General features: G+C 40.8%; 1 protein-coding gene across 1 annotated transcript; it reads left to right on the forward strand.

Annotated features, from left to right (window-relative positions):
* Window positions 1-7157: 7157 nt before the first annotated feature.
* On the forward strand, window positions 7158-14291 carry 5-HT2B (5-hydroxytryptamine receptor 2B). The gene is made up of 5 exons (XM_070097371.1): window positions 7158-7279; window positions 9430-10562; window positions 10978-11053; window positions 11672-11855; window positions 13405-14291. Exons 1-5 carry the CDS (start codon window positions 7236-7238, stop codon window positions 13642-13644), a joined length of 1677 nt encoding a protein of 558 aa, XP_069953472.1. The 5' UTR covers window positions 7158-7235; the 3' UTR covers window positions 13645-14291.
* Window positions 14292-20852: the final 6561 nt, after the last annotated feature.

Here is a 20852-nt window from a genome sequence, read left to right on the forward strand (position 1 = left end):
CCTTGCTACAGCTGGATGCCCTGCCGAGAGGGAGCCACGATCACTTGCAGCAAACAATACCCACAACCCAGCAAACCGCCCCGACGGGATCACCATCTATCCTTGGAAGAATGGCAAGCTCTTAGCATGGGACTATACCTGTGTGTCCACACTGGCTGACACCTATATCCATCACAGTGTGGGGCGACAGGGAGGAGCTGCTGACCACAGGGAGGAGTACAAGATCAGCAAGTACAGGGACATTAGCCAACAGTATCAATTTGTCCCAGTGGGATCAGAGACCTTGGGATCATGGGGAAAAAATGCCACACGTTTCCTTAAAGAATTGGGTTCCAGACTCATCGACACCACCAGGGACCCAAGGGCAGCCACTTTCATGTTCCAGCGCCTCAGCGTCGCCATCCAGAGGGGAAATGCTTGTTGCATACTTGGCTCACGTCCAGCCTCGGAGGAGCTGGAGGAAATTCATCATCTTTGATACATTGTGCCATTGTATTCATGTTCATGTTTTTTTCTGTAAATGTATTTTGTTTATTAATAAATGTTCACATAGAATAAAAAATATATAGGGGGTGGTAGGAGAAGAAAATATTCAAACAGCTCCGGGGAGAACCTTGAGTTTTCTCTGAGGTACGTTTATTGTCTTCTCTGAGGATGAGGGTCCCCATTCCAGCTATAGAGGTGGTACTTCCCTATATATATGTAAAAATATATATATATATATATATATATATATATATATATATATATATATATATATATATATATATATATATATATATATATATATATATATATATATATATATATATATATATATATATATATATATATATATATATATATATATATATGTCGTGCCGAATAGGCAAAACTTGCGATCTTGGCTTAAATAGCAACGCTCATCTTGCCATATAGGACAAGTGAAAATTTGTGTATGCAATAATTTCGCCAAAATCATTCTGAACCTAACGAAAAAAACATATTTCACTGTGTTTGTTTAGTATTAAATTATTGTAAACAAATCTAAAATATATATATAGTTGGGTTAGGCTAAAATAAATTTTCCTGTTATAATAAGGTTAGGTAAGTTTTGTAAGATTCTTTTGGTGCAAATTTAAAAAAAATTACATCAACATTAATGAAAATAATATATCTTTAAATGTATAAGAGAAAATTTTAGAAAGGACTTAATTTTAAACGAGTTCTTGCTAATTCACCAGTTTTACATATTCGGCACGACATATATATATATTTATATATATATACAAATATATATATATATATATATATATATATATATATATATATATATATATATATATATATATATATATATATATATATATATATATATATATATATATATATATATATAGAATGGGGTCCACCTCTGGTGTAAATTGTGGGACCCATAGCCTCGGAAAAGTGGATAAAAAGGCTTCAAGGATGAATATTTGGATTTCTTCCTGAAGCCGTTTGAATATTCCACTTTCCCTACCACCCCATCTTTTCATATATTTTTTTTACCAGTAGGAATATTTTATTACATAATATGGTACAAAAGATTTAAGAGATACATTGTTGATATAAAGGTGGCATATACGGTACATGTTGTTACGTGTGTATCACCGATTATAGGGCGAAAATCTCATCCAGCTCCTCAGAGCTGGGGCGTCTGCCCAAAATACAGCAGGCATTACCCCTTTGAACAGCCGCACTGAGCCGTTGGAACAGAAAACTAGCTGCCCTGGGATCCCTAGTTACCCTGATGAGTCTTTTTCCCAGCTCCTTAAGGAATTTAGATGCATTCTTTCCCCATGAGCCAAGGGTCTCTGAGCCTATGGGAACAAACATATAATGATGGGCAAGTTCTCCATATTTTCTAGACTTTCGGGACTCCCTGAAGCTGGCAGCTGCCCCTCCTTCCTCCCTGGTGTATTGGAGATAGGTATCAGCCAAGGTAGATGCACATGTATAGTCCCATACCACCTGCTTCCCATCTGTCCGGGCTTGAAGGGTGATACCATCTGGACGCTTCTGGCTGCCATCAGATCTACATAGCTGAGGTGGCTCCCTTACTGCTGGGCATCCGGCTGTTGTGAGGCTCCTCTTGATAATGTTATTAACCTTTTCATGTCTTTCAATTTTTCCCTCGGATTTACGGCACACAAGACCGTGGTACCTGAATCGGTCTGCTGCTTCACTGCCACAAATACACCTGTGTTCGGCGAGAATAGGGGGGGCAAGTCGAAGGGCAACACCGATGCGGATGGTCTGTGGGTCGAGGCGTGTGCCAAGGCTGGAGTTGGAAACAGCCAACAGAAAATCCCCTGCATGAGGTGCTCTCACTGCCAGGAGGCGGGCTCTATCCTTCCCTGACACACTCTGAAGCATTGTTGAGGCTATATTTTCCACTATTGGACCATCCCAGTGCGATTGTTTGTAGTTGTTGGGGGGAGCAGGTCTGGTTTCAGAGCCAGTTAGATTATCCCAGATCATAGCTCCGTCAATGAACTTTTGGTCCTGGACTCCAATCTTGTCCCCAAGATGTTCAGGGAGAATCGCTGCTACAAGCCCTCTGGATGCAATACATGACGACAGAAAAGCAGGTAGCGCAATCTTTGATGACTTGCGGACACCAATGCCTCCTAGTCTGACTGGAAGTGTAGCTTGGTTCCACTGCCCGTCTTCTAGAGTAAGGTTAAGTACTTTCGTAAAAATCTGCCTCAGGATACTGTCATATTCGTGCAGTATAGGGTTATCATATGAAGGTGCACATCTTAGGAAATATGTCAACAAGGCATAGTGGGTGTCCAGATTGCCTATTCGTTGTTCCATTCTCCTTAACTCTTCCAATTTCTTCCTGAGAATTGTCAATGGCCTTGCTTCCCAGAGGTGCTCCTAGCAAGACACTGTTTGTGGGGTCAATGACTGCTGCTCCTGTTAGTTTTGATCTCACTGCATTTATCACTTGTTGATTGACTGAGATGATTTCACATTTGGATGGATTCAGGATGAGACGCATTTCCTGTCCCCGTGTCATTACCTGTGTAAGATCATGTAGGAGGGACTCCTTTGTACCTGCTAGTGTGCCATCATCTAGGAACCAGATGTTTAGCTCGCTGGTCAGTCTGACTGTGATTTCCCTAACTGCTATACAAAAGAGAAATGGTGCAAGAGGATCTCCTTGTTGGACACCCTCCGATGATGTGATTTCATGCTCTCCAAAGAGAAGCATTGATTCCTTGCTATACCCAGCTGCAACAAAAGGGAAATGCAGAAAAGCAGACGACATTCACAAAAGTTTTCGCTTTGTAAAGCGGTATTCATCGCAAAGAACATTCGTCACATTCAAAAAAACATTCATCATAAAAAACATTAATCACACTATAGAAGGGAATCCTAAAGTAGCCTGGGATTTAATCTCAAGTCGAGCGATATCTATGTCAGTCTTGATATGTCTCAGTTAATTTACGTGTCCAACTTGTACTTCTCTGCGGCCGACGTCGATTACATTTATTAATTAAATTAGCGTTTTGTTTACTTGTTTAAGGTCTTCAGCTTCCTCGATGCGAGACCCCAACTCACACATCAAAGCGGCGGGACTTGACGTGAGATCTAATCTAATTAGACATTAATTTAATCGTATTCAGTTAAGGATTTCATTTAACGTGATGTTGATGCAAGGTCCTCTTTGATATACAACTTAATTCTGCTTGAAATAGGACTTTGATCCTGCTTGTTATAGGAATTTGATTCTGCTTCATATAGGACTTTGGCTCTGCATAATATTGTAATCTGATTCTGCTTCATATAAGATTTGACCCTGCTTGATATAATATTTAATCGCTTATGGTGGAATGGTTTATTCTGCTTGCATAGGAGCTGATGTCAGTTGTACAGGATTCATTATTGTTGATAGAATGAGGTTTTGCTAATTTTTACGAATTCGTCTCATAGTTCTTAGCAGGACCTAATATGTTCTTGAGAGATCCGTACACAGTTCTTGCAAGGCTGTAGAACAGGTATGGTGATACCGACAGTATGTACATGAAGACACATGTATAGTTCTTGACACTGCGGTTGAAGAAGCCCCCTAGCGGCGAAACGTTTCTTCAATAAATACCTTGAACTGACCAAACGTTTTTTTCAGTAAATGCCTGGAACTGACAAAACTTCATGACACAGTTCCTTAATAAATCCCTTGGACTGTGCGCATATGCCTTTACCTACATCTTATAAGACTTGCGATTTCGTATTCGCTATATTTATAACGCGTTACGAGGTGTTTACACAGTTTCTAATAGGCCATTGCACTCACTAGGCTATCACAATAACTTGGTCGTTAGAGGAAGCTGCTACAACTACAAGTTCTTTACACCTCTGAGGTTATTATCCCGTCTTTATACTGTTATATTGTGTTATACGTTATACTGTGAAGTGGCTGTTCTTACGAGGTTATTAGACTCTGAGATCGCCACTCTTATAAAGTCTTTTGCACTCTGAGATGGCTACGCTGTCCTGGTGCCACGTTACGAAATGTACCACCAGATGCCCCATCAGGAAACGCACGACCAGATGTTACACCACTAGATGATTCACCACCAGGTGACGTGTAAGTCTGCTTTCATCAGTATTCATTATTTCCTGTCTGATGATCTAAAGACAGTTGAAGGTCACCTAGCACAGCATAAGGGAAACGGAACTTGTCTGGCCAGCCCTCGACTCATACTTTGGTTATTGTCAGTTGCCTACAGCTGTCAACTACTTGTAACACTTCTGTCAATAAAGCTTTGACGTTGAGATTATGTATCAGTTCATCCAACGTGCCAGAATTCAAACAAGCACTGTGATGAGAAAGGTGGGGCGATACAAGCCTGCGCCCTCGAAGAGACTAGAGAACACAGTCTGGAGGTAAACACAACGGAGCATTTACGCTTCGGCGAACACTAGACGATCACGAGTTGATTACAGACCTCAGCTAGGAAGAGCATGTATATATTCCCTTAAGGCACTGGACAGAATGATAGTGAATTGGGTGGTATTGAAGCTGACCTGGCAACCAGCAGCGAACAACTAGGTGATGAGAGTGGCTGGTGTGAATAGGCGAAGACTAGGGAGAAATGGTGTCAGATACCGACACGATGGAAAGAGACCCCAATGCAGTATAATGTGATCCTTGGTTGACAAAAAAAAGATTAGTAAAGGATCGCATTATACCACATCGATGTCGTTTTTTTCCAGGCGGGAGCCGGTGGCTTGAAGCTACTGACTCGGGGCTCAAGGCGCTCCATACATTTCTTAAAGAAGATGCATGCACTAGCAACGTGCACAGGCAGCACTAAGCATTGATACAGCATTAACAAAACACTGGTGGGTGGTTCAGGCCGAGCATAGTGTGTGTACCAGGGTGTACAAGATGAATGGGAATGTCCAGAGGCATGGCAATTAAACTCATACATGTACTATACAAGAGGCATATTGCCTAAGAGAATGAAACTGGAGGTCATAGGTGGTCATATATTTTGATGTTATTAACAATGAACACAGTCTTAAATTTAGACACTTTCACAAATGATAATGACCTATTGGTGTCGAGAAAGCATTCAGCTTCTTTGTTCATTTTCTGGTGATGGGCTTTTGATCCATGGAATTGAAGCTGCCCTCTACTACTTTTGATCTAATCTAATTGCTTACCATTCCCAATTCAAAGGCGCTGCATGATCCCTACGGCTCTGGAGCTCCTTCATAAGTATAATAATTATAATAATTTTTCACCTGTTTTGTATGTTAATGAACGCAATATGAAGTTGATGGCATTTTATTGAGAATTTATCAGAGAATTATTGAGAGTTTATCAGAATTTATTGAGAATTTATCAGAGAATTATTGAGAGTTTATCAGAATTTATTGAGAATTTATCAGAGAATTAATAATAGTAGGAGAAATGTTATCTCAATAAACTTCCATAAACAGCATTTTGTATCTTCTTATCAATCATACTTGCCGGTATAAAATACATTTCATGTTTTTCAAAGAACCATTGAGAACAGTTAAAGGAAATCTATCAGGAATACTCTTTGCGTTAAGCTTCCTACAGTCACTCACTGAGTGCTAAGTATTATCCTTCTTGATCACTAGACTCTGTGGAACATTCAAGGGAATCTGAATTCGTCAATATCTCCATCTCTCAGCATGGTGCTCATGAGGTCTTCTACACAGTCGCGTTAGGTATGTGGCAGTCTGTTAGTGGGTACGTCAGTTGATCTCCCATTTTCCAAGTGGAACCCTTACATTTATCTTCCAGCTTTACTTGAATTGCTCAGGACTTCTAGTTAGATGAAGGACTTTGTGTGGGTAATCTGGATGAACCAAGCCATCTTCAGATGAAGCGGCACAAGGGATGTACCACCACTAGACGCATCACCAGATCGATAGTCCCCTCCCCAGTTGACACACACCAAAGCACTAAGTCGTAATCCTTTCATTGAAGTTACATACATACATATATATCATGACTGAATCATTTGAAAATAATCCTGCACTTATATGCATTTTGTATCGTACGTATATAAGCTGATTCAGTGCCATTTTTAGATGCTCACAGGATGCAAAAACTCGTGTGGATCACACAGCATATAAACTTATTTGATAATGTTGTATTATAGTTATTATTATTATTATTATTATTATTATTATTATTATTATTATTATTATTATTATTATTATTATTATTATTATTATTATTATTATTATTATTATTATTATTATTATTATTATTCTATACAAAAAGCTTGTTCAATCTAAATACGCTTTTTTACATCAATTTTAACTGCATCAGACTAGTCAACCAGTGATATAACACTAGATATACATACACTGAGAGGTGCATGTCTCAGTATACATACCTTGAGTTTTCTTTAATCCCTGTTATAGGTATTAAAGTAAACTCTAATCCCTAAAACTGGTAGTGAGCAGGTGATATGCAGTCTTAACGACCCTCGTGTAGTAGCTAGGCTCTAAACCCTAAGAACCAACCAACCAACCCCACGTACGCCAACAGAGCATTAGAACAATTTTTCCCCCAGGCGGGTCTCCGCTTTCTTCTGAGCCATTTCTTATTGAAAAGCTCTAACTACAATTTATTTCTTTTCCCAGGACACTTCCCGTTCTCGTCGGAGCTGTGCCTCTTGTGGATCTCACTGGATGTTCTCTTCTGCACAGCTTCGATCATGCACCTTTGCACACTCTCCGTCGATCGCTTCCTCTCTCTCAGGTACGTTTCGTGATTATGAACATTTTTCACTATGTACTTCTGCTATAGCAAGCTACGTTTCAACACCGCTCTCTGACAGCTACTGATATTCTCAGATATCTAAAATATGATATTTTCACTGTTGTCAGCATATATTTGCTCCTGCATCAACGTTTTTGTTTCTCTTCTTTCTCTCTCTCTCTCTCTCTCTCTCTTTCTCTTTCTCACTCTCTCTGTTTCATGTTGGTTCCAAATGTTCTTGCCTATCGCATCTCTTCGCGAATAAGCTACAGGAACATTATTATCACTGGTAGCAGTAGCAGTAACAGCACACTCAGCTCACACACTGAGGTCCGGAGTTTGAATCTCCGGTACGGCTGGAAAACATTAGGACGTGTTTCCATAAGACACCTGCTGTCCCTGTTCACCCATCAGTATAAAATGGGTACCTGGGTGGTAGTCGACTGGCGTGGGTCGCATCCTGGGACAAAACTAACCTAATTTGCCCGAAATGCTCAGCATAACAAGCGGCTTTCTGTATAGTAGTATGTCACTGATGTCAGCTAGGACTGTATACCTTGTACATGGAATACATACCCCCGACATAACTCAGTTTAGAGTTCAAATCAGTTCTGTCGCGTTATTATAGACAGCCACACAATAGATTCATCTCAATAGGTAGCACACCATAGAGTTATTGCAGATTTCAGTGACACAAATAAATGCAGTTTAGATTCTTTCAGTTAGCGTGGCCGTGACGAATTTAGCTCGTCTTCATGCGTCAACATGACTCAAATGTAATGACACACGATTGCAAATAAAGCATCTTTGCCGGGATTAACTCGCAGGTCAGAGTTCTAAACAGCCTCGTGTTAGTTACTAGAATAAGCTAGTTAATTAAGATTCATAACAGGGTATATTTAGCAGCTTGCACCATAGGAAAGTTAACTTTCCTATGGTAGAAATATACCCAGTTGTTATTATTACTATTATTATTATTATTATTATTATTATTATTATTATTATTATTATTATTATTATTATTATTAACAGCAGCAGGAACAGTAAAAACTACAGCAACAGCAGCTTTAATAACAGCAGTACCAGTAACAGTACCTACCTGCATAACATTCATCACTTTACATACACATTCCATATTTCCGCTCAGAGGTGGTAGATGTTTAACCACAATACAATGTTGCTGTGTGGGTGAGTGGGCTGTTGTATGGGTACGAGTGAGCTGGTGTGTGTGTGAGTGGGCTGAAGTGTGAGGGGGCGGGGGATGTGGGTGAGGAATTCAACATATTCCTTCAGCCATTTTACTGGCAATAAATAGCTCACTTTAGGTCAAAGGTCAGCTTCAGTGGACTGTCTGAGTATTAATTAAGTTAATGTTAAAAGTTTTTCTTCTTACTCATGGTAAAGCGAGCCCCTCGGTCACACTCTTATTTTCTCTCTCTCTCTCTAATTAACTGCCAGCGTGGGTTGTATGATCACTGCTTGTGAGGCGTGGGTTTTAAGATCACAGCTTATGAGGCGTTGGTTGTAAGATCACAGCTTATGAGGCGTGTGTTGTAAGATCACAGCTTATGAAGCGTGTGTTGTAAGATCACAGCTTATGAGGCGTGTGTTGTAAGATCACAGCTTATGAGGCGTGTGTTGTAAGATCACAGCTTATGAGGCGTGTGTTGTAAGATCGCAGCTTATGAGGCGTGGGTTGTAAGATCACAGCTTATGAGGCGTGTGTTGTAAGATCGCAGCTTATGAGGCGTGGGTTGTAAGATCGCAACTTATGAGGCGTGTGTTGTAAGATCACAGCTTATGAGGCGTGTGTTGTAAGATCGCAGCTTATGAGGCGTGGGTTGTAAGATCACAGCTTGTGAGGCGTGGGTTGTAAGATATAGCTTGTGAGGCGTGTGTTGTAAGATCGAAGCTTGTGAGGCGTGGGTTGTAAGATATAGCTTGTAAGGCGTGGGTTGTAAGTTCGTAGCTTTTATTGCCATTTTCTACGTCCTCTCTCTCTCTCTCTCTCTCTCTCTCTCTCTCTCTCTCTCTCTCTCTCTCTCTCTCTCTCTCTCTCTCTCTCTCTCTCTCTCTCTCTCTCTCTCTCTCTCTCTCTCTCTCACACATATGCTCCTACATACACATATATGCTCTTGGTATATCCACAGGTACCCAATGAAGTTCGGTCGCCACAAGACTCGTCGTCGCGTGGTGCTGAAGATCGTGTTGGTGTGGTGCTTGTCGCTAGCGGCCTCCTTGCCACTCTCCCTCATGTACGCCACCGACCCTCACTCCACCATCGTGGGCGGCGTCTGCCAGATACCCGTGTCGCTCTTCCAGATCATCGGCTCAGTCATCTGCTTTTACATCCCACTCACCATCATGCTAGTGACGTATGCGCTCACCGCACGGTTGCTCTCCAAGAAACAGAGTGAGCTCCAGTCAACGGTGCTGGAGTCTTCTTCTGCCTCGCCCTCGCCCAGGTCTGTCCGTTGGAAAAAGCTTCTATGTAAGACCACTTCCAACCTGAGCACTAGCACGGCTGTGTCCTTGACGGAGGGAGACCTGTCTGAGGGCGGCTGCAGGCTGGATAGCCGAGGTGAAGAAGGAAAACTGCGAAGATTCGGCAGTAGTCCTCTCCGCAGGCCTCCCCTTGTCCGCTACACTACTCACCACTATCGCGCCGCCCTGGTGCGAGGCGGCGGCTGCGGCATCCGCGGCTACTCCGCCAAGGAGCTGGAATCTGACTCGACCAGTGCGGGAGAGGATCGCCTCTTTCCCCCATTACCCACCAGTCCGGGCTACGAACTGAGTGTGTTCCCTCAGGGACCTTCCTCAGCTCCCACCTCCACCACTACTTCACCCCTACACCGACGTCAACATGACTCTGACGTAAACAATGCGCACGCAGACGCCATCCCTAGTAGTGCTACAGCCGAAGAGGCCAAGCAGCAGCACCCCCAGGAACACACATCCAATCCCAAGTGTGAGCAGAATGGTGATCCACGGAGGAGAGGAACGTCGGAGTGCGGTGAAGATTGCGGAGGTGGCGGCGGCGGCGGCGGCGGCGATAGCAGTAGCAGCGGTGGTCACGTGGCTGTGCCCTGCAGCTGCGCCCCGAGATTCTTCCTGGAGGACATCAAGACTTCCGACAGCGAGTGTTCTGACCCGCGACCGCAGGACGTGGCAGCGCCCTACCGAAGCCACCACCACCGCCACCGCCAGTCACAGGACGGGGAGGGGGACGGTTGCTGTCTCTGTCTACCTGGCCGCCGCACCCGCACCCTCCACAACGGTTCCCGTGAGTCTACCTCCAGTACTAACACAAACCATTCTAGGCACCATAACGTCTTAAACTGACTCTTGGTTCTTTATTCTGATCGAGTTTATTCTCAGAGCTCTTAAGGAAGTAGTGAGAGTAATTTGTTTACATGATTTACAGCAGACCTCAATGTATAAACTTTTGTATACAACTAACTTATTTCAACTAATTTTTTAGTTCTATACAAAGGAATGTAAGTCTGTTATGACAGTCAATATTTAAAAATTATATATATATATATATATATATATATATATATATATATATATATATATATATATATATATATATATATATATATATATATATATATATATATATATATATATATATATATATATATATATATATATATATATATATATATGTATGTATGTATGTTCTGTTTATGCAGAGAGGACGGAGGGGCCGCTACCATCACCTTGGCACGAGGGAAACACATCGGACCTCGTCACCAGGTCAACCCTCAGGTATCGTATATATCATATTTTGTATCGTTTTTCTAGGATTTTCACTTGTGAAGTGATCCCCAGACGTCTGTGACCACAGGCATGGGTATAGAGAATCAACTACCTTGAATGTCTATACCTTTTTACTTGCATATTCATCTTGAGCGATTCATGTTCGTGTATTCTCATTAATATTCACCTACTGCAGCCTCATAGTTGCACACAGTATCATGTTCACCTACAAGCGTAAATGTTCACCTACATCCTTTATTTTTATTCTTTGCACCCTTTTACGCTCACCTTCAGTAAATTCATGTTACCTACAGCTCTTCTCGAGATAATTCGAACCTATTTATGAAACTAATCATCTGAGGTTCACTTGCCATCCAAATTAATAGATAACTTTCCTTGAGAGATCACAGGGGTTATGTTACTCATCACACATTTAGGACTTCAGGACAAACTTCCCGAGAAACACATATACAAGATTTCACCATTACCCTTCCCCGCTAGTTCCAGGAATCAGGTCATTCACCATGTCTCTCATTTCGTTAGATCCAGAATCTGGACACACACTATGTCATTCCTCCTAGCAATTCCGAGGAGTCAGGTCACTCATCATGTCTTTCGTCCCAGCAGGTCCGGTGGTCAGGTCACTACGGTGCTTCACAAGGCGGCTTCCAGTGAATCCTCGTCCCCGGGTTCGGTACCGTCGAGCACCTCGCGAGGTGTGTGGCGGCAGCGGTCATGCACAGCATCCATTAAATATGTATCTTCCAAGCGTCATGGACGCAACATACGCATGGAGCAGAAAGCTACTAAGGTGAGAGAATGAAGGAAGAGGTCTTAAGGATGAGAGCAGAAAACTACCAGGGTGAGGGTAGAAGTCTACCAGGGTGAGGGTAGAAGTCTACCAGGGTGAGGGTAGAAGTCTACCAGGGTGAGGGTAGAAGTCTACCAGGGTGAGAGGTGTTAGTGTAAAAGGTAACCAGAGTGAGAGGGTTTAAGCTTTAGTTAAGCTTCAAGCAAAAAAGAAATGTGTTTTCACTGCAGTAAAGAAAATAACGGATTATCATTTCTTGATGGTAATGCTGACTGAGCATGAAAATATTCTGAATGCTTATCAGTGGTAGAAGAAAACTCACAAGTCGATTGATGGACGGAAGACATCGACTCTAGGCGGAGGGACTTATTACCTAAAACTCATCTTCCACCGTTCTTCTCTGTGTTGGACTGAAGAAACCACTGGTAGGAAAATCCTTTGTCGGTTTTCTAAACTATGTACATCAGATCTGCATATTTCGATTGCGATGTGAAGTCCTCATCAGGAGAATTATGATGATCTCAAACTGAGAATGAAATTTTCAGATGAACTATTTTCCTGTCTCTGTCAATATGTGAGTTTTCCTCTATCATTAATATTGAACATTTTAAATGTTGCTTCTGTTAAATGTTCATTGAACTGAACACTGTAAGCCACCATTTACTGAATTAAGTCTACAGCGTTCGGATTATCTTTTGTGCCATCTTTATTTAACGAAAATGTCATAAAGATTTTAATTAATACGTTTTGCTCATTGTGTTCTACTTGGTCTCCCTTTGATGCTGAAGTGAAAGTCCAGCAGAATTTTTTTAAACAAATACTTTGTGCACAAATACTTTCGTGTACCTACAGCTCATCTTGTGAGCTCAAATGACCAGGTTTACAACGGGTTTACGGTGGGTCTTTATCTGAACCCACTTGGCATAGTTGCATCTTTAAGAAATCACAATAATTTCATACGTTACAATTTCTTCACATGCCAGATCAACACAACGCAACTCGTCGATACAATCTCACGAAATTTAATGTATAAACAATGGTCACTGTCTAGGTTACAGTATCACCAGATAAGAGAGTTCATTGAAATATTGCATTTCTGCAGTTGAAAACTGCAATACTGGGGTATTTAAACATTTTAATGCGATGACCACTTGTTATGTAGGTGGTGTCAGCTGACGGCCAGACTCTATGTTTATATCCCGCATTACATTTCTGGGCAGCAAGCGGAAAAATCTTCCGGAGTGGCCGTGTTTCTCATAGTCTGTGAAGCCTGAGCATAGTGAGAGATGTTAAAGTAAACGTGGAGGGGAATTAAAAATATGATTTACCTGGCCCGGGAATTAAACTTCTCCGAGGAGACTTATAATTAACGTGGGTGGGGGATAAAATTAATGTATGAAATTTTCCTTTGCTCTGATTCTCTTGTTTCTTTTGTAATATCCGTTATCATGTTGTTCTATGTAACAAATGTTCTTCTTTCTTGCCTCTGCAACTCCTTGCGCTGAAACTACTCTTGTTTACCTTTCTTCGACGGTCTCCATCCTTGCAGGTGCTGGGGGTAGTGTTCTTCACATTCGTGCTGCTGTGGGCGCCGTTCTTCATCGCCAACGTTCTCATCTCCTGCGGCGCCCACATCGAGGAGGAGATGATCAACCTGGTGACCTGGCTAGGCTATGCCTCCTCCATGGTCAACCCATTCTTCTACACGTTCTTCAACAAAACCTTCAGACAGACGTTCCTCAAGATCATCAAGTGCCAGATGAGGAGAAGCAGGAAGTATCACTTCTGAAGCACTCAGAAGTGATACTTCAGGCTCCTCGTGTGGACAATGTGACTCATTCATGCTTGTTGAAGGTTAATGTTCGGATCGAAAGAATCTAGATAATGTTCCATATTAGGATCGAAGACATTAAAGCAATTAACGCTCCATTTTCAGATCTAAGAAATAAAATTAATGTTCCATTTACGGATCGAAGGAACTAGACAATTAATATTCCATGTTAGGATCGAAGAATCTAGACAATCATTGTTTCATGACTGGAGCGAATAAACAAGATAATTAGATCAAAGAAAGTAGAAAAATTGAGGATTCGTGTTTGGATCAAGAGTGTGTTTAATTTTCTCCATTCCTGGATCAATGATCATCAACTTGGTGCTCATCAAGAGTTCCAAGTGAGAAATCGTGGAAACTGATTACTCAGTGGTTGTAATCTCTAAATAATGACGGGAACTGACATTAAACGGAACTAATTACCTCTGGTTTGTATACGTTACTATTAATTATGGGCAGGCGAGATAAAATGAACTTCAATATCCCATATAGCTGTACATTTATTCTGTAGATGTAGAAATTAGATTTAATTTAAACTTGCTATGCCTGTTGGTTGTACATAAATGCTGAACAATATGACTTTAAAGATGAACTTAAAGAAGCACTCTGGGTGACCTTAAAGACGCATTATAAGTGAACTTGAAGGAGCACTCGGGGTGAGCTTCAAGAAGCACTCGTAGTGAACTTCAGAAGCACTCGTAGTGAACTTCAAGAAGCATTCGTAGTGAACTTGAAGAAGCACTCGTAGTGAACTTGAAGAAGCACTCGTAGTGAACTTCAAGAAGCATTCGTAGTGAACTTGAAGAAGCACTCGTAGTGAACTTCAAGAAGCACTCGTAGTGAACTTGAAGAAGCACTCGCAGTGAAATTCAAGAAGCACTCGTAGTGAACTTCAAGAAGCACTCGTAGTGAACTTCAAGAAGCACTCGTAGTGAACTTCAAGAAGCACTCGTAGTGAACTTCAAGAAGCACTCGTAGTGAACTTCAAGAAGCACTCGTAGTGAACTTCAAGAAGCATTCGTAGTGAACTTGAAGAAGCATTCGTAGTGAACTTCAAGAAGCACTCGTAGTGAACTTCAAGAAGCACTCGTAGTGAACTTCAGAAGCACTCGTAGTGAACTTCAAGAAGCATTCGTAGTGAACTTGAAGAAGCACTCGTAGTGAACTTGAAGAAGCACTCGTAGTGAACTTCAAGAAGCATTCGTAGTGAACTTGAAGAAGCACTCGTAGTGAACTTCAAGAAGCACTCGTAGTGAACTTGAAGAAGCACTCGTAGTGAACTTCAAGAAGCACTCGTAGTGAACTTCAAGAAGCACTCGTAGTGAACTTCAAGAAGCACTCGTAGTGAACTTCAAGAAGCACTCGTAGTGAACTTCAAGAAGCACTCGTAGTGAACTTCAAGAAGCACTCGTAGTGAACTTCAAGAAGCATTCGTAGTGAACTTGAAGAAGCATTCGTAGTGAACTTCAAGAAGCACTCGTAGTGAACTTCAAGAAGCACTCGTAGTGAACTTCAAGAAGCACTCGTAGTGAACTTCAAGAAGCACTCGTAGTGAACTTCAAGAAGCACTCGTAGTGAACTTCAAGAAGCACTCGTAGTGAACTTCAAGAAGCACTCGTAGTGAACTTCAAGAAGCACTCGTAGTGAACTTCAAGAAGCATTCGTAGTGAACTTCAAGAAGCACTCGTAGTGAACTTCAAGAAGCACTCGTAGTGAACTTCAAGAAGCACTCGTAGTGAACTTCAAGAAGCACTCGTAGTGAACTTCAAGAAGCACTCGTAGTGAACTTCAAGAAGCACTCGTAGTGAACTTCAAGAAGCATTCGTAGTGAACTTGAAGAAGCATTCGTAGTGAACTTCAAGAAGCACTCGTAGTGAACTTCAAGAAGCACTCGTAGTGAACTTCAAGAAGCACTCGTAGTGAACTTCAAGAAGCACTCGTAGTGAACTTCAAGAAGCACTCGTAGTGAACTTCAAGAAGCACTCGTAGTGAACTTCAAGAAGCACTCGTAGTGAACTTCAAGAAGCACTCGTAGTGAACTTCAAGAATAACTAACCCTAACTAACTAACCTAACCAACCTAACCCAACCTAACCTAACCAACCCAACTAACCTAACCTAACCTCAACCCCTAACTAACTCCAACCAATCCTAACCTAACCTAACCTAACTCCCAACCCTTAACCCAAACCAACCTAACTTAACCCACCTAACCAACCTAACCTAACAACCTAACTAACCTAACCTAACTAACCAATCCCAACCTAACCCAACCTAACCTAAACTAACCTGAACCCCTAACCTAACTCAACCCTAACCTAACCAACCCAAATCCAACCTCTAACCTAAACCTAACCTAACTAACCTAACTAACCTAACCCAACCTAACTCCAACTAACTCCCAACTAACTAATCCAACCTAACCTAACCTAACCTAACCCAACCTAACCCAACCTAACCTAACCTAACCTAACTAACCTAACCCAATCTAACTCTAACCTAACTAACCTAAACTAACCTAACTTAACCTCCTAACCTAACCCAAAACCAACTTAACCAACCTAACCTAACCTAACCTAACCCAACCTCCCTAACCTAACCTAACTCCAACTCTAACCTCCCAACCTAACTAACTCCCCTCCCAACTAACCTAACTCCAACTAACCCTAACCTAACCTAACCTAACCAACTAACCTCTAACCCAACCTAACCTAGCCTAACCTAACTAAACCTAACCTAACCTAACCTAACCTAACTTAACCTAACCTAACCTAACTTAACCTAACCTAACCTAACTTAACCTAACCTAACCTAACTTAACCTAACCTAACCTAACCTAACCTAACTTAACCTAACCTAACCTAACCTAACCTAACCTAACTTAACCTAACCTAACCTAACTTAACCTAACCTAACCTAACTTAACCTAACCTAACCTAACCTAACCTAACTTAACCTAACCTAACCTAACCTAACCTAACCTAACCTAACTTAACCTAACCTAACCTAACCTAACCTAACTTAACCTAACCTAACCTAACCTAACCTAACCTAACCTAACTTAACCTAACCTAACCTAACCTAACCTAACTTAACCTAACCTAACCTAACCTAACCTAACCTAACCTAACTTAACCTAACCTAACCTAACTTAACCTAACCTAACCTAACTTAACCTAACCTAACCTAACCTAACCTAACTTAACCTAACCTAACCTAACCTAACCTAACTTAACCTAACCTAACCTAACCTAACTTAACCTAACCTAACCTAACCTAACCTAACTTAACCTAACCTAACCTAACCTAACCTAACCTAACCTAACTTAACCTAACCTAACCTAACTTAACCTAACCTAACCTAACTTAACCTAACCTAACCTAACTTAACCTAACCTAACCTAACTTAACCTAACCTAACCTAACCTAACCTAACCTAACTTAACCTAACCTAACCTTACAAAAATGGGAGAGGAAATTAAGTAGTCATTCATTTTGTGCTAATTGTCTTCTAAGAAACTACTCTTAATTATTATTATTATTATTATTATTATTATTATTATTATTATTATTATTATTATTATTATTATTGTTGTTATTACTATTAGGACATTTTATAATATTATTATTATTATTACTGATTATTAAAATTATTTCATTATTATTATTATTAAAGCATATTTATAAAATTTCATTATTGTTAGAATTGTTATTATTATTATTATTAAGATATTTTTATAAATTATTATTATTAATGATTTTTAAAAATATTTAATTATTATTATTTTTAAAGCATATTTATAAAATTATATTAGAATTATTATTATTATCATTATTATTTTTATTAATATTAGTTCTTTTTGTTATTATTATATAAATGAGAAAGCGATAAATCCGCACTCAGGAAACAGGAGAAAGTCAGGTTTGATCCAAGGACTGGGAGCCTGAGCATACACCTGGAGGTGTATATCTTTCAGTGTATATATTAAGGTAAGACAATGATTTAATTTATTTATTGAGTGGAAATCTTTGTTTATGAGACGTACACAGATAATATTCAGTCTTACTGACTCTCCCCGGGAAAGAGAGGAAGGTGGGATTTAAACGTCAGTCAGTAACTTCGTAAGTCAGTCAGTAACCTTGTAAGACAGTCAGTAACCTCGTACGTCAGTCAGTAACCTTGTAAGACAGTCAGTAACCTCGTAAGTCAGTCAGTAACCTCGTAAGTCAGTCAGTAACCTCGTAAGTCAGTCAGTAACCTCGTAAGTCAGTCAGTAACCTCGTAAGTCAGTCAGTAACCTCGTAAGTCAGTCAGTAACCTTGTAAGTCAGTCAGTAACCTTGTAAGTCAGCCAGTAACCTTGTAAGTCAGTCAGTAACCTTGTAAGTCAGTTAGTAACCTTGTAAGTCAGTCAGTAACCTCGTAAGTCAGTCAGTAACCTCGTAAGTCAGTCAGTAACCTCGTAAGTCAGTCAGTAACCTCGTAAGTCAGTCAGTAACCTTGTAAGACAGTCAGTAACCTTGTAAGTCAGTCAGTAACCTCGTAAGTCAGTCGGTAACCTCGTAAGTCAGTCAGTAATCTCGTAAGTCAGTCAGTAACCTTGTAAGTCAGCCAGTAACCTTGTAAGTCAGTCAGTAACCTTGTAAGTCAGTTAGTAACCTTGTAAGTCAGTAAGTAACCTTGTAAGTCAGTAAGTAACCTTGTAAGTCAGTCAGTAACCTTGTAAGTCAGTAAGTAACCTTGTAAGTCAGTTAGTAACCTTGTAAGTCAGTAAGTAACCTTGTAAGTCAGTCAGTAACCTTGTAAGTCAGTAAGTAACCTTGTAAGTCAGTCAGTAACCTTGTAAGTCAGTCAGTAACCTTGTAAGTCAGTAAGTAACCTTGTAAGTCAGTCAGTAACCTTGTAAGTCAGTAAGTAACCTTGTAAGTCAGTAAGTAACCTTGTAAGTCAGTAAGTAACCTTGTAAGTCAGTCAGTAACCTTGTAAGTCAGTAAGTAACCTTGTAAGTCAGTAAGTAACCTTGTAAGTCAGTAAGTAACCTCGTAAGTCAGTCAGTAACCTTGTAAGTCAGTCAGTAACCTTGTAAGTCAGTAAGTAACCTTGTAAGTCAGTAAGTAACCTTGTAAGTCAGTCAGTAACCTTGTAAGTCAGTAAGTAACCTCGTAAGTCAGTCAGTAACCTTGTAAGTCAGTCAGTAACCTTGTAAGTCAGTCAGTAACCTTGTAAGTCAATCAGTAACCTTGTAAGTCAGTAAGTAACCTCGTAAATCAGTAAGTTACGTCCGCTAGCAACCTCGTAAATCAGTAACTAACCTTGTAAATCAGTAATTAAAGCAACCGACTTACTTGGGAGCAAAAAAAAATTCGCTTGAAAAGGAAGAGAACAAGAAATGGAAGAAGAGAATGGCATGAAATACGAGAGAAAAGGAAAAAGAGGGTAATGGAAGAGAATTCAAATGGGAAGGTAGAGAGGGAGGGGGAAAAGAATATAAAGAGAGAGGGGGGAAAAGGTAGGTAGGGGAAGAGAATCAAAAGGGGCAGAAAGAAGGGGAAAAGGAGGGTAAAGAAAAATAATAGAAAGGAGGTATGGAGGGAGGGAAAGAGAGTATAAAAAGAGAGAGGTAGAGGGGGGTAGGGAGGAGAAAAGAATAGACAGAGGGAGTGAGAGGAGAGAAGGGCAGGAGAAGGGTTAAGAGGACGAGGGGAGAGGTTCCGTGTTGGTCACAGCTGGTAGGCTCTCCTGCTCTTTTGAAGAGGGGAAGATTTTTCCCTGCTTTTTTTTTCTTGCAGTGTGAGGGGATAGATGAGGGGAAAGCACAATGTTTAGAGGAGTGCAACACAACGTTGAAGTTACCTTGAAGATAGGTGAAGCGAAGAGGGGGAAGATAGGTGAGGCAAGGAAGGGAAGATAGGTAAGGGATGGAAGGGAACGATAGGTGAGGCATGAAAATAGAAAGTAGGTGAGACACGAGACAGGGAAGTTGCCCGAAACAATCAAGACGATACGTGCTTAAAGGAGAATTTAATTAAGGTAAAAGAGAGACACAATAGGTAAAGGAAAGGCAAGAATGTAGGTAAAGAGAGGGGAAGGGGTAAGCTAGGGAGATGGAAAGTAAAGGCGAGGGGGAAGAGAGAGAGAGAGAGAGAGAGAGAGAGAGAGAGAGAGAGAGAGAGAGAGAGAGAGAGAGAGAGAGAGAGAGAGAGAGAGAGAGAGAGAGAGAGAGAGAAAGAATCTCTAATAGATAAATTGAAAGGAATAATGGGCTTTCTACATTACTCACTCATTAAGACCAACCCACCTCACTTCGTGCTTCCTGGGAGCACCAATATCCATCTTGATCCAAGGAATCGGAGCTGCTTTTGCCCATCCCTGAAGGGTTAACAAATCTTACAACCTATCGACCATGCAAAAGGTCAAGGCTGTATGATTTACTTGGTTGGTTAACAGGGTTTAAATCCTGCAGATTTACGAGGTCCATTAAGGTTGCATGTCACCTGTTCACCACCAGTCAAGAGTACTTTAAGCCCTAAAATAGGGATTAAGACAAACTCTCTGGGTATATACACTGAGAAGCATATACCTCACTGTGTGTATGTTCTTGTCTCCTACTCTTGACTATTTGTAAATCGTTTTCAGGAAAATTTAACTGATTTGCTGTAACCCCTAAACTATATTTCATGAAAGGAAAATTATGTAAAAAATGCTGAATAACCAAATTGGTTTTGTCGATTTTCAAATCTAATGTAACTTTAGTCAGTCCCATTTCCAGCAACCTTCTCCTCCCCAGCCTCCCCCCACCATTGCTTCCCCATCATTTACCAAAATACTACGGCCATTGTTTATGTCTCTGACGCTGTTCCCACGGACAAAAAAAAATCTTGTGCACTATTTTTTTCAGTGGAAATTCCATTGACGTGGTGGCAGTGATGCCGATGAAGTGAGATACCTGACAAGTGCACCGGTGTTACGTCTGTGGCTGGTTTCAAGAGTTGTCTGTTCTTCCAGCTGAAGCCCAAGGTCAAACGTTCACAGGAATGGAACCTTGTCAAGTTCACCCTGAAAAAATTATGCCAGTCTTTTATTTTTACAGAAAATGGGAAAACGGTGACCTTCCTCTTGCATATAAATTGAAGATGTTATGAGAAGCAAAAGGAGATATAAACTATA

This window comes from Cherax quadricarinatus, chromosome 57 (assembly GCF_038502225.1).
Source record: "Cherax quadricarinatus isolate ZL_2023a chromosome 57, ASM3850222v1, whole genome shotgun sequence".
Lineage (NCBI taxonomy): Eukaryota > Metazoa > Arthropoda > Malacostraca > Decapoda > Parastacidae > Cherax > Cherax quadricarinatus.